General features: G+C 38.2%; 2 protein-coding genes and 1 long non-coding RNA gene across 3 annotated transcripts; all 3 read left to right on the forward strand.

The window, feature by feature from the left end:
• The first annotated feature begins 4,784 nt into the window (after positions 1 to 4,784).
• Positions 4,785 to 5,409, forward strand: LOC141609165 (uncharacterized). Its single transcript, XR_012527260.1, has 2 exons — positions 4,785 to 4,961; positions 5,198 to 5,409. It is a non-coding gene; the product is annotated as an uncharacterized LOC141609165 (long non-coding RNA).
• Positions 5,410 to 10,785: 5,376 nt separating this feature from the next.
• On the forward strand, positions 10,786 to 12,234 carry LOC141608158 (uncharacterized). Its single transcript, XM_074427520.1, has 2 exons — positions 10,786 to 11,561; positions 11,664 to 12,234. Exons 1-2 carry the CDS (start codon positions 10,786 to 10,788, stop codon positions 12,232 to 12,234), a joined length of 1,347 nt encoding a protein of 448 aa, XP_074283621.1.
• A 1,915-nt stretch (positions 12,235 to 14,149) lies between these two features.
• On the forward strand, positions 14,150 to 14,890 carry LOC141608159 (uncharacterized). Its single transcript, XM_074427521.1, has one exon. The coding sequence runs from the start codon at positions 14,150 to 14,152 to the stop codon at positions 14,888 to 14,890; it is 741 nt and encodes a 246-aa protein (XP_074283622.1).
• The last annotated feature ends 2,300 nt before the right edge of the window (positions 14,891 to 17,190 follow it).

Raw genomic sequence — 17,190 nt, forward strand, 5'->3', positions numbered from 1 at the left:
ATGATTAGAATTTATTAATTAATTGTTAATTAATTAATTTTATACGATATGTGTATATGTTTTGAGGTAGAATCAATTAGCTATTATATTTTACAAGAGGTTGTAAAATTAGCTAAATGGGTTAATATTGACACATTGTATGTTGATAATATGGTTTTATGATTATTTAATAGTTAAGTAGTCATTGGTAGTTAATTTATATTATTTAAGGGTTAAATAATTAAATTAATATTTAATTATGTAAGATAATTAAATATAAGACTTATAAACATTTGTGGGGCAAATGTCGAAAACCAAAATGGACCATAAGTAGTCCACATGTTTCGGTTTTTATAAGGGCATACATGTGTCTATTTAGATGGTTTTTCCACTAAGATTTGTCTCCCACATTTACCTATAAATACACCAATATTCACCTCATTCATTAGTTGAAAAAATTAGAAGAAAAACTTGGTCTTTGTTAGTTGCCAAAACCGGTTTCATCATCCCATTTGAAGACCAACTTTTCTTCTTATTTTGTTCATCATTTTCATCTTAAAACACATATAAAAACTAACTAATAATATTATCAAAGTAATAATATTAATTAGTACATCAAATATACAATTACAAGGTTACTACTACTATTAACTAGTTATTAATTTTAGTAGTATTTTGGGTTAATCTTGGGTGCCACCAAAGGAGATTACCTATATTGGTAATTGATGTTCTTGGAGGATCATCCATAATTGAATAGCTCAAGAACTATAAAGGTAGGAGACCTTTGTAGTGCCCATATTTGCCTTATAGCAATGTAAGGAATTTTTGTCTTAAGATGGTTTAAAACCATCTTTTATACTTTTTATTTGCATGCATGTAGATTTAGACCACTTTAAATTAATTTATAATTTTAATATCATAAGATGAGTATTAATTTGGTCTAAATAACTAACAAGTGGTATCAGAGCATTGTTAAATACATGCATGTTGTCTTAAGACGATTTTAGTAATTTATGAGATAAATTAATAAAATTGATATTATGTTACTAAAATTCGTTTTATCACATAATATAGTCTTGCATGTAAATAATCTGGTCTTAGGATGATATGGGACAAAAATTTGATTTTTGTTAAATTTTCCACTTCTTATAACTTAAATTGGCATAAAATTGAGTAAAAATGCATTAAAATTAATTAAGAGTTAATTAAAATTAATTGCATGTTAATTTTATGCATATTTATTTATAAATAACCACATGCATGTTCTATTTATGAGATAAGTAGATACTTTAGGTTAATGTGATTAATTTAGGTAGTTTATTGATTTTTATTTGATAAAAATGGGTAAACAATGGTTATTTTGTAAATAAATATTGATTTAACTTTAGGGCTCGAAATTTCTGAATTTTTAACTCCTGGAAATTGTTCCAAAATGTACAAAATTTTATTTTAAGTCATTTCAATTTTTATGGTTTGATTTAGAATTAAATCGTAAAAAATGTCGCTTTATCGATTAAATTGTGAAATCGTTTTAAATAAATTTTAAAAACAAAAATTTTCACTTGCATGGAATTTTTGGTGTAAGACCAGAATGTTTATGGTTTTGAAATTTATTTTTCCATAAATTTTTATATTAAATGGAATTTTTTGTATGATAATTGTGAATTATTATATATTTTTTTTTGTCACAATTGTGTTTTAAGTCCCATATAAATTCAAGATAATTGTTGAGAATAATTATTTTGATATTAGACCAGATTAGTATGATAAGTAAGTCTTAAAAGTGTTTTAAGAATTGATTATGAATTTTTATTGGTAAAAATTCCGTCAAGGCAAGCTCAAATGATCGTTGTTGGTAAGTTAGACGATTTGGCATGTCATTTTCCATAATGCATTTTATTATTCATTTAGATGAATGTTTTTTTTAGAATTATAATTATGTAATTTTTCCTAATATGGCCATAGGTAGAAGTTGGTATTTCCCGAAATGTAAGGGAATATTGACTTGTTTTGTAATTAATTGCAATTTCGCATCGCCTAATTTGTAATTAATTAATAGTTTTATTTTAATTTTATTACAAATTGTATAATAGGGTATTGTTATGTAATTTAATTATTAGTAATTAGATGAAGCTACTAAAGACGGAGTTGTCATGAAGACGGTGTTTTCGGAAAGGCGTTCCGAAATCCTAAAGAAGGAGGCCAATTTATGAAGACTCAAGGGACCAAGGAGTTGGTTTCCGAAGTGTAATAATTTTAGTTAATTAGATTAACTAGGTGGCCATATTAGGACTTGTTTGTTTTAATTCTTCTATGCATTCATGCCAAATCGTCACTACATGTTTTATTTTTGTTGTTATTGATTTAATTGTCTAGCATTCACCAATTTAGTTCACTTAAAAGTGATAGACAATTAAATTGATAAGATCTCTCACATTTGTTTAAAATTGAGATTAAGCCTTACCAAATAATAGCACCTATGAATCCCTTCTTCATTAGAGGTAGGTTCGTATCACCGAGGTACACTCTTTTTACGTTGGGTAAGTAGGGTAATAAAAGTTATTACGCGTGAAAATTGGTTGGACTCAACGGGATAAATATGGGTTGAATCGGTCCACCGTGCCCATATTTATTCTGGGGCTAAAAGATAGATTTTAAGAAAATCCGTCAACCAAGAGTTCTAGTAGTAGAATCAGTCAAAATGTTGACTCACCAAATTTATATAAATATGGGTTGAATCGATCCACCGTGCCCGTGTTTATATAAAATTGGATCTTGGAATCATTTATATAATTCAGTGGGAGATCATTATATAAATGGGAACTTGTTAAATAGTTTCACAAGTTAAATATTTCTAGACGATAAATGTTAATCATTCCTTTATTTCCTTTGTAGTAATCACGATGGCTTCTACTAGTGAAACCGCCACCATAGCGAGAGATTCTTGGCTACGTTCGGTTATGGACAAATATGTATTAAAAGCCGACGGTAGTAATATTAAAGATTGGGAGGAACAACTTCGATTAGCTGCCGCAGGTGATGGCAAATTACGCTACCTTGTCGATCCCTCTCCCCATTCGCCTAGTACTAGGGCCACTGCCGATGTAAGGGAGGCTTTTTCAAATTATCAAAAGGAATCCGCTGCAATAAAAAAATGTTTTGATTTTTTCAATGGATCCTGCTTTACAAAGGCAATGTGTCAAGTTTCGTGATGCACATGAAGTATTCTCGAGGCTTTCCACTATATTTTCTCAAGCCCCGAGAATAATTCAGTATGACACCGCTGTTCGTTTCTTTGAGGCTAACCTCAAAGATGGTCAACCTGTAAGTTCACACGTACTTAAAATGATTGAGTACGTGGAAACTTTAGAGGGGTTGGGATGCAAGATCCCCGACGAACTTGTGGTGGACCGAGTTCTCCACTCTCTCTCGCACGTCAAGGGATTTACCCAATTTAGGGTAAATTACAATATGACAAACATGAGAAAGAGTTTACATGAGCTCCATTCTCTGCTTGTGCAAGCAGAGAAGGACATGGGATTGAGTGGGAGTACGAGGAAAGATGTGCTTGCGATTAATGTGAAGGGGAAGAAGCAATTTAAGAGGAACACAGGTAAGAAGCCCATTCAGGTGGAGGGCAAAGGTAAAGCAATTGCGAATTGCTCTACCAAGCAAAAACCTATAAAGGGTAATCCTCTTAAAGATACTTATAATTATTGTAATAACAAGGGACATTGGAGACGTAATTGTACAAAGTACCTAGATGACATAAAAGCTGGCATTGTGAAGCCGACATGTAATTTCTCAACTGAATCTTTTATGATAGACATAAATTATGCTTCAAATACAACTTGGGTATTAGATACTGGTTGTGGTTCTCACTTGTGTAATCATTTGCAGGGCCTAAAAAGCATAAGAAAGCTAAACAAGGGTGATGTCAATCTCCGAATGGGAAACAGGTCTAAAGTAGATGTCGTCTCTGTAGGAACTTATGTACTTAGTTTAGCTTCGGGGTTGGAGTTACATCTTAATAATTGTTATTTTGTACCAACGCTATCTGGAAATATAATATTCGTATCTGTGTTAGACACAGAAGGGTTTTCCTTTGTAATTAAAGACAAGTGTTGTACTTTTTCCCTTAATGGGATTGTATATAGTCAAGCTATTTCAATCAATGGTGTTTATATTCTAGATACATGCAACGATGTTTATCATTTAGATAATAAAAGACTCAAAACAGGTGATCCTGATCTATCTTATTTATGGCATTGTCGATTAGGACACATCAACGAGAAACGCATTAAAAGACTAGTGTCGACTGGTGTAATTAAACCTTTTGATTTCGAATCATTTGGTACATGCGAATCTTGTCTTCTTGGCAAGATGACTCGTTCACCTTTTCTAGGAAAAGGATCTCGAGCTAGTGAGTTATTGGGTTTAATACATACCGATGTTTGTGGCCCAATGACAGTCACTGCTAGAGGTAATTATGACTATTTCATTACTTTTACCGATGACATGTGTAGATATGGGTATATCTAGGGATGTCACTGGGGCGGGTTAATGCGGATACCGCCCCGCACCCGCCCCAATTGGGCGGATATGGGTGATACATAAATGGGTGATGGGGCGGGTGTAGGTGTCTAAAACGTGACCCGCCACGGGTAGTGGGGCGGGGACGGGTTTTGCTTATCACCCGCCCCGCCCGTCCGCCCCGTACCCGCCGCCCGCCGCCATACCCATTAATATATTGGCCATTGGCCACTGACCGACAAATTTGAATTGCACAACAAAGACAACAAATAAATAATGTTGTATGGCCTTTATCTTTATAAAAGTCCTAGTGGCCCATGTTGCTCTTATCTTTTAGTACTACTTTGTCTACTTGACTACTTACTTCTACCTTCCAAATCCAAATCAAAATTAGGTTAAAAAAAAAAATTGGTACTCACCTCAGTCACCTGCAGCCACGCCATTTTCAGGTAATTTCCTTTTTTTTTTTTTTTTATTGTTTTTCCTTATTCATTCTTCTTCTTTTTTGTTTCTTCAATTATTTTGTTGTATTGCATCTTCCGTTCTCCCTTTATTTTTATAGATGTATAGGTTTCATTTTGTTTCAATGATTTTTATTGTTTGTAGATTTTCATTTTATGATTTGATGAAGTAATATGTTGGTTTAGTATCATTAACTTCTGATTACTACCTTATAATGTTGTAGTTTTCAATCGTATGACATTGAGGAGGATGAAGATTGTTTCACGGCCGAAGAGGGCTGATTTTAGACTACAAATTGAAGAAATGCTGATTTAGTTGCGAAAATTGGTGTATTAAATTTCTCGGATAATCACTTCGATTTTGGACTGTAAACTTTTCTAAGAATTTGTGCTTTTGGACTGTAAATTTTTCTCAGCATTCTCAATTTTCAATGTATTTGGAGTTTTTGGACTGTAAATTTTTCTAAGTATTGCTTTTGGACTGTAAAATTTGGGCGGGTGATCCGGGTATGGGGCGGGTTATCTGGGCCTTGCCATGGATTGGGGCAGGTAAAGGTTTATAGGTGTCGCCTTGGCGGAGCAAACGAAATAGAAAAGTTGACCCATCACGGGTCGCGGGCCGGGTGCGGGGGATAAAATTGCTGGTGGGTATGGGTCTGGGATATGCATTACCCGCCCCGCCCCGCCCCAATGACATCCCTAGGTATATCTACTTAATGAGGTATAAAAGTGAAGCTTTTGATAAGTTCAAAGAGTTTCAGAATGAAGTAGAAAACCAATTAAATAAGAAGATTAAAGCATTACGATCAGATTGTGGTGGGGAATATTTAAGCAATGACTTTAAAGATCACCTTATAAACTCTATGCGGTATTGTATCTCACTAACTCCTCCTCCTGGCACACCACAATTAAATGGTGTGGGTGAAAGGAGGAATCGAACTTTATTAGATATGGTTCGATCGATGATGAGTCAAACAGAGTTACCTAAGTCATTCTGGGTTTTGCCATTTTATCTCATTGTACAATCACTTAATAAAAGTCCCACTAAAGCAATCGACAAAACTCCATATGAGATATGGAAAGGGAAAGTCCCGAATCAACGATACAAGAAAGTATGGGGTTGTGATGCTTATGTCAAGAGCAAGTCTGACGATAAGCTTGCACCTCGTTCTGAAAAGTGTATTTTTGTAGGCTACCCTAAGGAAACTTGTGGATATTACTTCTACAATAGTAACGAGAACAAAGTGTTTGTGGCTCGTGAAGTCGTCTTTTCTAGAAAAAGAGTTTATTTCTAGAAGACAGAGTGGGAGAAAATTTGAACTTGATGAAGTTCAAGAGCCACAAACCGATGTGACACTGCAGGGAAGATGTTCCTTCTACGTCGAATCGCTTATTGTTCCTTCCGAACCTAGGAGGCCGAAAAGGGTTAGTCGCCAGCCTGATAGATACCTTGGTATTATCGAGGAAGATGGTGACTATGAGGTTTTACTTTTAGAAAGTGATGAACCTAAGACCTATAAAGCATCTATTATGAGTTCTGACTCTAAGCTATGGCTCGAGGCCATGCAATCCGAAATGGATTCCATATACGATAATCAGGTATGGGACCTGGTTGACTTACCTAAAGATGTTCGACCTCTTCAGTGTAAGTGGATATTCAAGATTAAAATTGGCATGGATGGACATAAAGATGTCTACAAAGCTAGATTGGTTGCAAAAGGTTTCACTCAGGTTCATGGTTTACACTATGATGAAACTTTTGCACCAGTTGCTATGCTTAGATCTGTTCAGATAATGTTAGCGATTGCTGCATTTCATGATTATGAGATATGGCAAATGGATGTCAAAACCGCTTTCCTGAATGGGTTTCTGGAAGAGGAAGTGTTCATGACACAACCTGAGGGTTTTGTGGATCCTAAAAATCCTAACAAAGTATGCAAACTTAAGAGATCCATTTATGGTTTTAAGCAAGCGTCAAGGAGTTGGAATCATCGTTTTTATCATGTTATTAAACAGAATAGTTTTTCTCGAAGTGTTGAGGAACCATGTTTATACATGAAGTTTAGTGGGAGTAAAGTTGTTTTCTTACTTCTTTATGTAGACGACATATTACTCATTGGGAATGATGTTGATATGCTTGCTTCTGTTAAGAAGTGGTTGGGAAATCACTTCCAAATGAAAGATTTGGGAGAAGCTCAGCGCATCTTGGGTATCCGGATCTATAGAGATAGACCCAAAAGGATATTAGCATTGAGTCAAGAAGCATATATCGATAAGATTCTTGACCGATTCAATATGAAAAACTCCAAGAGAGGTTTTCTACCTATGGGTAGTGGGATCTCTTTGAGTAAGTCACAGTGTCCTACTGAGCCTAAGGATATTGAACGCATGAAATCGATTCCCTATGCTTCCGCTGTTGGATCGATCATGTATGCTATGATGTGTTCTCGTCCTGATGTCTCGTATGCTTTGAGTATGACGAGTCGTTTTCAGAAAACTTCAGGTGAGAGTCACTGGATAGCCGTCAAGAATATTCTGAAGTACTTGAGAAGGACTAAAGATTCATTCTTAGTGTTTGGAGGAGAATCTGAATTACGTATAAGAGGTTATACGGATGCCAGTTTCCAAACCGATAGGGATGATTTGAAATCCCAGGCTGGTTTTGTCTTTTTGTTGAACGGAGGGGCGGTTTGCTTGAGAAGTTTCAAAGAGTATATGACTGCTGATTCTACAATGGAAGCTGAGTACATTGCGACCTCTCGAAGGCGCAAAAAAAGAAGCTGTTTGGATTAGGCAATTTTTAGAGGGACCGAAAAGTAGTTCCGACCGAGAGCATCCTATCACTTTGTATTGTGATAACAAAGGGGCTATTTTTCAAGCAAAAGAGCCCAAGTCTAGTAACAAGTCTAGACATGTACTTAGGAAATTTCATGTAATTAGAGATTTAATCGAAAGGAAAGAAATTACAGTTTGTAAGGTTGGGACAGCTGACAACATCGCTGATCCTTTAACCAAACCTTTGTCTCAAGCTAAACATGATAGTCATGTAGTTTCGATGGGGTTGAGACGAATGCCAGAACTGTTGTAAATTATATGATATGTAATAATCAAAATATTGTATTTATTATTTCATATATGATAAGTTGCATTTATCGTTTTATTCAGTTTTTTTGTCTGAATTTATATACTTTGTTTTCTCCAAATAGGTTGTAAAGACAATGTCGAACCCTATTAAGTGAACTGGGTTAACATTGTATTTTGTCCCTAGTTACTTAATGAGGTGACGTCTCGGAGTGACTAGATTGTAAGGCGATAGATGACAGGTTCGACTGTCATATGGTCATAGTGATGACTGGTCGATTACATAAGCATATTGTGAGATAATTTGTCGGACAGTGACCATTTATAGAGTCCTTTTGTTGCTACGAGGACTTCTATTTATTCCTTCTAGTTAATTCTTTAGACTGGTGACTATTTGTCTGAGTTGGTACGGTTTTCCGGTGGCTTTGGTTTTTGTTCTAGGTCGCACCGTAAAAGGAGGCCGATGAGCATTTACTGGGTCATTGTGATCTGTATCGAATGAAGAAAATAGGTCAATAGGATTGTCCTTTTAAGTCATATTTTATCTCAAGACCACTCGAGGAGAGATGACTGTGAATGCGTGGCCACGCTCGAATGCGATCTATAGTAGATTATCCGGTCAGACAGTCATTCTCCTGATCGAGGAAACCACTTTATGATATGATCACGTGCAAGGACGACCTGAAAGACATCTTGCATTGAGTGGGAGATATTATTGGACAAGAGAATTGGTAACGCACACTTGTGTCAGACAAGTGGGAGATTGTTGGAGTAGTGTCCTCCACAATGAGTGCGTTTACATATTAAATCTTGTAAAAGGAATATCAGGGATTTATTTATTTATTTATCAGCTGGTCATCGTTAATCGGTAATGATTGGCTGACTAGAGTTTGACATTACTGTCATGTGACGGCGGTGATCAGCTGATCCCTTTAGGTCACACCTATAGGATGACGTCCAAATAGAATAAATTAATTGTGTGTATGAGATACGAGATAATTAATTCCTTGTATTATTTGACTCTTAGTTAGTCACATAAATGTATTATTTGATGACGGGTTACGAACTCGGGACAAAGAGATTTATTATTTAATTATGAGATATTTAAATAATAAATGATTAGAATTTATTAATTAATTGTTAATTAATTAATTTTATACGATATGTGTATATGTTTTGAGGTAGAATCAATTAGCTATTATATTTTACAAGAGGTTGTAAAATTAGCTAAATGGGTTAATATTGACACATTGTATGTTGATAATATGGTCTTATGATTACTTAATAGTTAAGTAGTCATTGGTAGTTAATTTATATTATTTAAGGGTTAAATAATTAAATTAATATTTAATTATGTAAGATAATTAAATATAAGACTTATAAACATTTGTGGGGCAAATGTCGAAAACCGAAATGGACCATAAGTAGTCCACATGTTTCGGTTTTTATAAGGGCATACATGTGTCTATTTAGATGGTTTTTCCACTATGATTTGTCTCCCACATTTACCTATAAATACACCAATATTCACTTCATTCATTAGTTGAAAAAATTAGAAGAAAAACTTGGTCTTTGTTAGTTGCCAAAACCGGTTTCATCATCCCATTTGAAGACCAACTTTTCTTCTTTTTTTGTTCATCATTTTCATCTTAAAACACATATAAAAACTAACTAATAATATTATCAAAGTAATAATATTAATTAGTACATCAAATATACAATTACAAGGTTACTACTACTATTAACTAGTTATTAATTTTAGTAGTATTTTGGGTTAATCTTGGGTGACACCAAAGGAGATTACCTATATTGGTAATTGATGTTCTTGGAGGATCATCCATAGTTGAATAGCTCATGAACTATAAAGGTAGGAGACCTTTGTAGTGCCCATATTTGCCTTATAGCAATGTAAGGAATTTTTGTCTTAAGATGGTTTAAAACCATCTTTTATACTTTTTATTTGCATGCATGTAGATTTAGACCACTTTAAATTAATTTGTAATTTTAATATCATAAGATGAGTATTAATTTGGTCTAAATAACTAACAGAAATTTGGGGACTGGCTTCGTGCCTCGCCATGGAAGGTTATGAAGACGGAAAAGGAAAGCTCGGGGAAGGCTGCTAGGGATCTTCGAGCCAAATTTGATGAGCTGAGTGTCAAGGATTCCGAGGAGATGGTGTCTAATATGATCGAAAAGTTAAAAAATATTGCGTTAGGGCTTCGTTCTAAGAAGCAAGGGATGCAACAAGTAGGGCGGAGATGATGATAATTGAGGATGTGGACGGGCAGCAGGGAGGTGAGAGTGTGGAGAGGGAGAAGAGGAAGGGGGCGATGGAAGCTGGGAATGAAGGCATGGGTGATGGGGGTGTTGTGGTTGAAGGAGGAAAGGAGACGGATAGGGTGGTGGGTAGTGACCAGGGAAATAATGGGGAGATACGAGGGGTGATGAAGGCTGGAGTGGAGTCATCAGTGGACAGGGGTGAGGAGATATGGGGAAGGGAGACTGGAGTGGGGCATAGGAGCTGGACACGGCTGCCTAGGTCAGGGGAGAAGGGAGAGGGCGCTGGCGGAAGTGGGGGGGGGGGGGGGAGTTTAGGAGTGGAGTTAGTTAAGAGACGAAGGGAGGATGCGATCGAGGAGATGGGGATAAAGAGAGCTAAAACAATTTCAGACGGGGGCGTCTTAATACCTGAGGCGGAGGTTGACGGTGGTCAGCCCCGCTGGGCCCAATGAATGTTTTAAGCATCAACTGTCGGGGCTTGGGCAACCCCGACACAGTCTCTGCACTTCGTGCTCTGGTACGAAGGGAAGCCCCGGCCATTCTGTTCTTATGCGAAACAAAATTGAGTGGTCGTGAGTTACGGGGAGTGAGGGAGCGGATGAAGGGTTATTTTGGTATTGAAGTGGATAGTATGGGGAGATCGGGTGGACTTGCTATGTTATGGAGAAAGGAGCTGGATTGTGCTTTTGTCTCGTCTTCGGTTCATCATATTGACATTAATATCAAAGGGGATGAAGGAGAGTGGAGGCTTACAGGTTTCTACGGATGGCCGGTTGCGTTGGATCGTCACCTTTCTTGGGAATTACTTCGGCTCTTAAGTAGGCAATCTCTTTTGCCTTGGGTTTGTATTGGGGACTATAATGAAATTCTTTTCTCAACAGAGATGAAGGGTGGAAGTCGTCCACAATGGCAAATGAATAATTTTCGGGCAGCTGTCGATGAGTGTGGTCTTAAAGATATCTCTCGGGAAGGGTACCAATTTTCTTGGGATAATGGGCAAAGTAGGGAGGCTAATCGTCAATGTATGTTGGATAGAGCGATGAGTTCGTCATCATGGACGGACATGTTACCCTATGCTCGATTGATATATCTGGAGAGAGAATGGTTGGATCATGCACCAATCAAATTAGTGCTCGACCATAGGAGGCGTGAGACTTACCGGCAGAGGGGCTTCAAATTTGAGCAGATGTGGGTAGGGGAGGAGGGGTGTGCTGAGGCGGTGGAGTATGGGGTGTAGCGGGGAAGGGGGGATCTAGTTCAGGTTTTGGAGGAATGTGCGGTGGAGCTGCGTAAGTGGAAGGGTACCAATATCAAACAACTTAACAGGAGCATTGGTTTAAAACAACAACAATTGGGCCGTTGGAATGGTAGCGAGAGAACGGAGGCGAATGTGCTCAAACGGTGCAAACTCATAGCTGAACTGGCGGGTTTAAGACGTCAAGAGGAACAATACTGGCGACAGCGATCGAGGGCTTTGTGGTTAAAAGATGACGATAAGAACACAAAATTTTTTCATTCTAGGGCAGGAGAGCGGAAGGGGAAAATTTTTATTGCCAAGCTTGTTGACGATGAGGGTGTCACGAGATGTGGGGATGCAGCTGTGGCTAATGTGGCCAACTCGTACTTCCAGGAGCTTTTTTCATCATCTAATCCCGTTATCCCAAGTGAGACGATTCAGGGAGTTGCAAATAGGGTAACAGACGATATGAATGCTACATTGCGACGTGCTTATAATGAGGAAGAAGTGATCGACGCTCTACATCAAATGCACCCGCTAAAAGCCCCAGGACTTGACGGTATGAATGGCCTATTTTATCAAACTTACTGGGGTTCGATTGGGTCGGAGGTTGTCAGCACAGTTCTTGCTATTTTACGTGGCAAAACTTCAGCGAGATAGCTTAACAAAACAAATATTGTTTTAATACCTAAGAAGAAGGCCCCGGACAAAATTCGAGACTTTAGGCCAATCAGCTTGTGTAATGTAGCGTATAAGCTAGTCTCGAAAGTGCTTGCAAATCGCCTGGAAGCTTTCCTTAATGATATTGTATCGGAAAATCAGACTGCTTTCACGCCAGGTAGAGCCATATCAGACAATGTTCTTATTGCTTTCGAAATTTTCCATTATATGAAAAATTCGAAAAGTACAGGTGGTTATATGGCCATTTAACTTGACATGGCAAAGGCTTATGACCGGGTTGAATGATGTTTCCTGGAACGGGTTTTGAGAACTATGGGCTTTGACCGAGCATGGGTGGCACGGGTAATGGACTGTGTCTCGACTGTCTCCTTTTCTGTACTTAGTAATGGGCACCTATCAGAGACTTTTGTTCCTTCGCGGGGGTTAAGACAAGGTGATCCGCTCTCTCTCTCTCTATTTGTTTATTCTTTGTGCTGAAGTCTTGTCGAGCCTTATGCGACGAGCTGTCGAGATAAACAGCTTACATGGCGTGCGTGTGTCGAGCTGTGCACCTTCTATTTCACACCTTCTCTTTGCGGATGACAGTATATTTTTTATGAGAGCGAATGAGCAGGAGGCCGAGGTGGTAAAGAACATTCTTCGAAGCTATGAAAATGCCTCGGGGCAGCTAGTGAGCTTAGACAAGACTACGGTCTCATTTAGTAAGGGGATTCCGCTACAGAAGAGGAACAACTTGGCTTCAAGGTTGGGAATAACGGAAGTGGCGGAGCATGACAGGTATTTGGGATTACCGACTGTGGTGGGGAGGTCCAAAAAAGTTCTCACGGATATTTTGCGAGACAAGCTTAGCAAAAGACTGTCTGGGTGGCGCGGGAAAATCTCGTCTAGGGCTGGTAAGGAGATTCTTATAAAGGCTGTGGCCAATTCACTCCCTACCTATGTTATGAGCATTTTCAAAATTCCTGCTAGCTTTTGTGATGAGCTTCGAGTCTTGATATCCCGGTTTTGGTGGGGCTTCGAGGACGGGAAGAGGGGAATTAGCTGGGTTGCGTGGAGGAAATTATGTCAATCGAAGAGTCTAGGTGGTATGGGTTTTCGCGATTTCCACTTCTTTAACATGGCTCTGCTGGGTAAGCAGGTTTGGCAGTTAATGACGGACACTGATGGGTTATGGGCGAGGTTAATGAGGGCCAAATATTACCCTACGGGCAGCATTATGTCGGCCAGTTTGGGCTCTAATCCGAGCTACACGTGGAGGGGAATTCTGGAGGCGCGTGATATGTTACGAGGGGGATGGCGGCGTCGTATCGGGGATGGTTTGTCGACCACGGTATGGGGGGAAGCGTGGCTGCCAGGGACACAGACGAGGTGCATCCTTTCACCACGTATGCCTGGCCGAGAGGGTATGACTGTGGCGGAACTCATGGAGACGAATGGTAATGGCTGGAATGACGCTTTGATTGACACAGTGTTCCTACCATTTGAGCGAGAGCGAATTAGAAATATACGTTTGAGCTCTAATAGACCGGTGGATGAGTGGTATTGGGTGGCGGAGAAAGACGGGATTTCCACTGTTAGATCGGCATATTGACGTTTGGCAGACGAGGGTATGGATCTTGAGTTAGGAGGGGTGTCGAATTGGGAGCGGGAGAAATGGTTATGGAATAGGCTCTGGAAAGTCTCGGTTTGGCCCCGAGTGAAGCTTTTCTTCTGGCAACTGTGCAGCAAAGCTTTGGCAATAAGAGCAAACATAGCTAACCGAGTTTGAGGTGAGTCTGCTTTTTGTTCTTTATGTAATTCTTTTAATGAGTCGAGTTGTCATTTGTTTCGGGATTGTGCTATAGCTACACAGGTTTGGGAGGGCCTCGATTTGGGTGATGGCGAGAGGGAGGGGATGGGTATACGGGATTGGGTGGAGGCGAGGTGGAGGGAGTTTGGGCACCGGGAGCAGGTCCTTTTCATGGTGGGTTGTTGGGCTTTGTGGGAGCACTGTAACAAAGTGGTGTTTGATGCTAGAGAGGTGAACCCGGCTTCGATTATTAAGAGGGTCTTGGATGTGGTTGAGGAGATAGAAGGGGGCGGTTTTTTATGGTTGGGCCGTGGTGGGGAGGGTGTTCAAGGTGGAAGGGAGGCTGGGAAGAGAGGTTGGGTGGCTCCCCCGGTGGGCTTTGTGAAAATCAATGTTGATGCGGGAGTAAAGGAGGGTGAAGGGGTGAGTGTGGGGGTGGTTAGTCGAAATGATAGGGGTAAGGTGCTTTGGGGCCTTTCGGTGGTGCAGGATGTTACGTGGGAGGCTCATATAGCGGAAGCAAGTGCGGTTTTCGAAGGTTTAAACGAAGCTGCGAGAAGAGGGCACACAAAGATCGTCGTGGAAAGTGATTGTCTGACGGTGATTGACGCGCTGAAGAGGAAAGCAAAGGGCAAGAGCATGTTTTCGTTATTGCTAGAGGATATTTCCAATTTATGTAATTCTTTCGAGTCTGTTTTGTGGTCGCATACGTGTCGAGTCAACAACATGATTGCTCATTCTTTAGCTCATTTATTTCCTAGAACTGTTGGTAGAGTAGTTTGGTCGGATACCCTACCTCCGATTGCGAACAATGCTGTTATTTTTTATTCCAGATTAATACAGTAAGGCCTTCGGGCTTTCACCTCAAAAAAAAAAAAAAACACAAGAATTCATTATTCATGTGAATTGTAAAATGGGTAACTTGTTTGGTTACCCCAATTCACATGAAATGGAATTACCTTGGAACTCTAATTCCTCCATAATGGAGGAAGTTGCTTACCTAGGTCCCCCTAGGTAAGTTACAATGCCTACATGAATTGTATTTCCTTTATGCAACCAAACAAAATTTCCTAATTCACATGAATTCTAAAATCATGTGATTTATCACTTCCTAGGCAATGCAACTTCCTGAATGCAACCAAACGACCCCTATATGTCAAATGTAACTACTCTTGAAAAACAAGTTACATAAGCCGTAAAATAATATCAAAATAATGTCTTTTTGGAAACATTAAAAATTGTCCATCTGAAACAAGAATTTGTGTTTTAGTTTTTACGCAATGTGGATAGGTTTTGTACTCCCTCTTTTATTTGTGGATGACAAGTGAACCATAATGATAGTCCATGATCGAATTACATATAAAAAAACTTTTAAATATATGAAAGTAAATTATAAATGAATTAGAAACTCTAATATGTAATAGGTAATAATAAATGACAAAGACAAAGGGAGTAAGTAATATATGAAGGATTTAACACGATTCTGGTATAGGAGATAGAAAATAATGAAATATCCAATTCCTTTTATAAGTGGTTGTTTGGCTCATTTAGACTATGGGCTTGTTTGGATTGAAGAATTTGGAGGAAAAGGAAAATGAGGGAGAGTAGGAGACTTAAAATTTCTTATTTAGATAGTAAATACGAGTGAAGGAAAATGGAGGGGGATAAATTTAATTTCGAGGGATCCATGTTCCCTCATTAAAGGCAAATTAAAATCCTATGAAACTTATGAAAGCTCGAATATAATTGATGTGTATAAGCAAGGTATTTATACAAAGATAGAAGACGTAACTAAAGGAAAACCTAGCCTAGTTTATGTAAAATATTCAAAGATTACATAGCAGTATGGAAATACAAGTGGGGCCTAATATTGAGGCTGCTTTCTTGAATTATTATCAAGGATTATCTAAGAAGCAAGTGGTTGAGACTCATATCCGTACTGTGAGAAGTGGCAAGATTAATGAAGAGTATTATGAGCAGATCTTATTAAAATCTGTGACTGACGTGGAAATCAAGGAAGCATTACTTTCCATACCAACTAATGAAGCTCCTGGACTAAATGGCGGTTACACCAGTTAGCCATTTCTATAAGGAATTTTTTAAGGTGACATGGTCAAAGGTGATTGCTGCTGCTAAGGAGTTTTTTTTTTTGTTTTTTTGTTTTTTTTTGTTTTGAGAATGACAGGTTACTTAAGCAATTAATTAAATGCTACAGTGTTAACTTTGATCCCTAAGAATAAATGCCTAACAGTGTTGCAGATTTCAAACTAATAGCCTGTTATAATGTATTTATAAGCGCATTACAAAACTGATTTGTAACAGGGTGCCTGATGTTTGACTTGATATTCTGAGTGAGAATCAGAGTGCTTTCATCAAGGGGAGGGATATTGTGGATAATATATGATATGTCAAGATTTGGTGAGATTGTATAACAGAAAAGCTTGATTGCTCCCCTGGATGCATAATGAAAGTAGATTTGAAGAAAGCTTATGATTCCATAAATTGAGATTTTTTTTTGAGAGTGTGTTAATGGCTTTGAATTTCTATGAAATAATGGCTAAGTGGATAATGGTGTGTGTCACTACTCTTACTTTCTACTTTTCCAGTAATCGAAGTACCTTTGGTCAAAAGGATATAAGGCAAGAGGACCCTATTTCTCTTATTTTATTCATTATCTACATGGAAGGATTTTGGATATGGTGGTGAATAGGAGGGGGTTTACGTTTCATCCCCTGTGTAAAGCATTGAAGTTATGTCATTTATACTTTGCAGATGACCTACTTTTGTTCTGTAGAGGGGCCAAGGAGTCCGTGAGTGTCATACTTAGAGCATTTACTACAGTTTATGAGACTTCTAGACTTGAAATGAATTGTGTTAAAATCTGAAATTTATTGTAAAAGGATTCAACATGCCAATGTCAGTGTTGTCTAGGTTTAGAGAAGGGATATTTCCTTTTACATATTTAAGGATTCCTATCTCTTATAAAAGGATGTTTGTTTGGGACTGTTAAAGTTGGTGGAAAATATGGTTGCTAGAGTAAAGGGATGGGCAGCTAGGAAACTAAGCTATGCAGGTATGATGGTTCTTGTTTAGTCTGTTCTATCTCAAATGTATTCTTATTGGGCTAGCTTTTCAAATCCCTATCA

This window comes from Silene latifolia, chromosome 10 (assembly GCF_048544455.1).
Source record: "Silene latifolia isolate original U9 population chromosome 10, ASM4854445v1, whole genome shotgun sequence".
Lineage (NCBI taxonomy): Eukaryota > Viridiplantae > Streptophyta > Magnoliopsida > Caryophyllales > Caryophyllaceae > Silene > Silene latifolia.

Coding starts and splice junctions, on each gene's coding strand:
- LOC141608158 (XM_074427520.1), top strand. CDS start 10,786: ATGAATGTTTTAAGCATCAACTGTCGGGGCTTGGGCAACCCCGACACA. Junction 11,562..11,663: donor GGGTGTGCTGAGGCGGTGGA/GTATGGGGTGTA, acceptor ACAACTTAACAG/GAGCATTGGTTTAAAACAAC.
- LOC141608159 (XM_074427521.1), top strand. CDS start 14,150: ATGGGTATACGGGATTGGGTGGAGGCGAGGTGGAGGGAGTTTGGGCAC.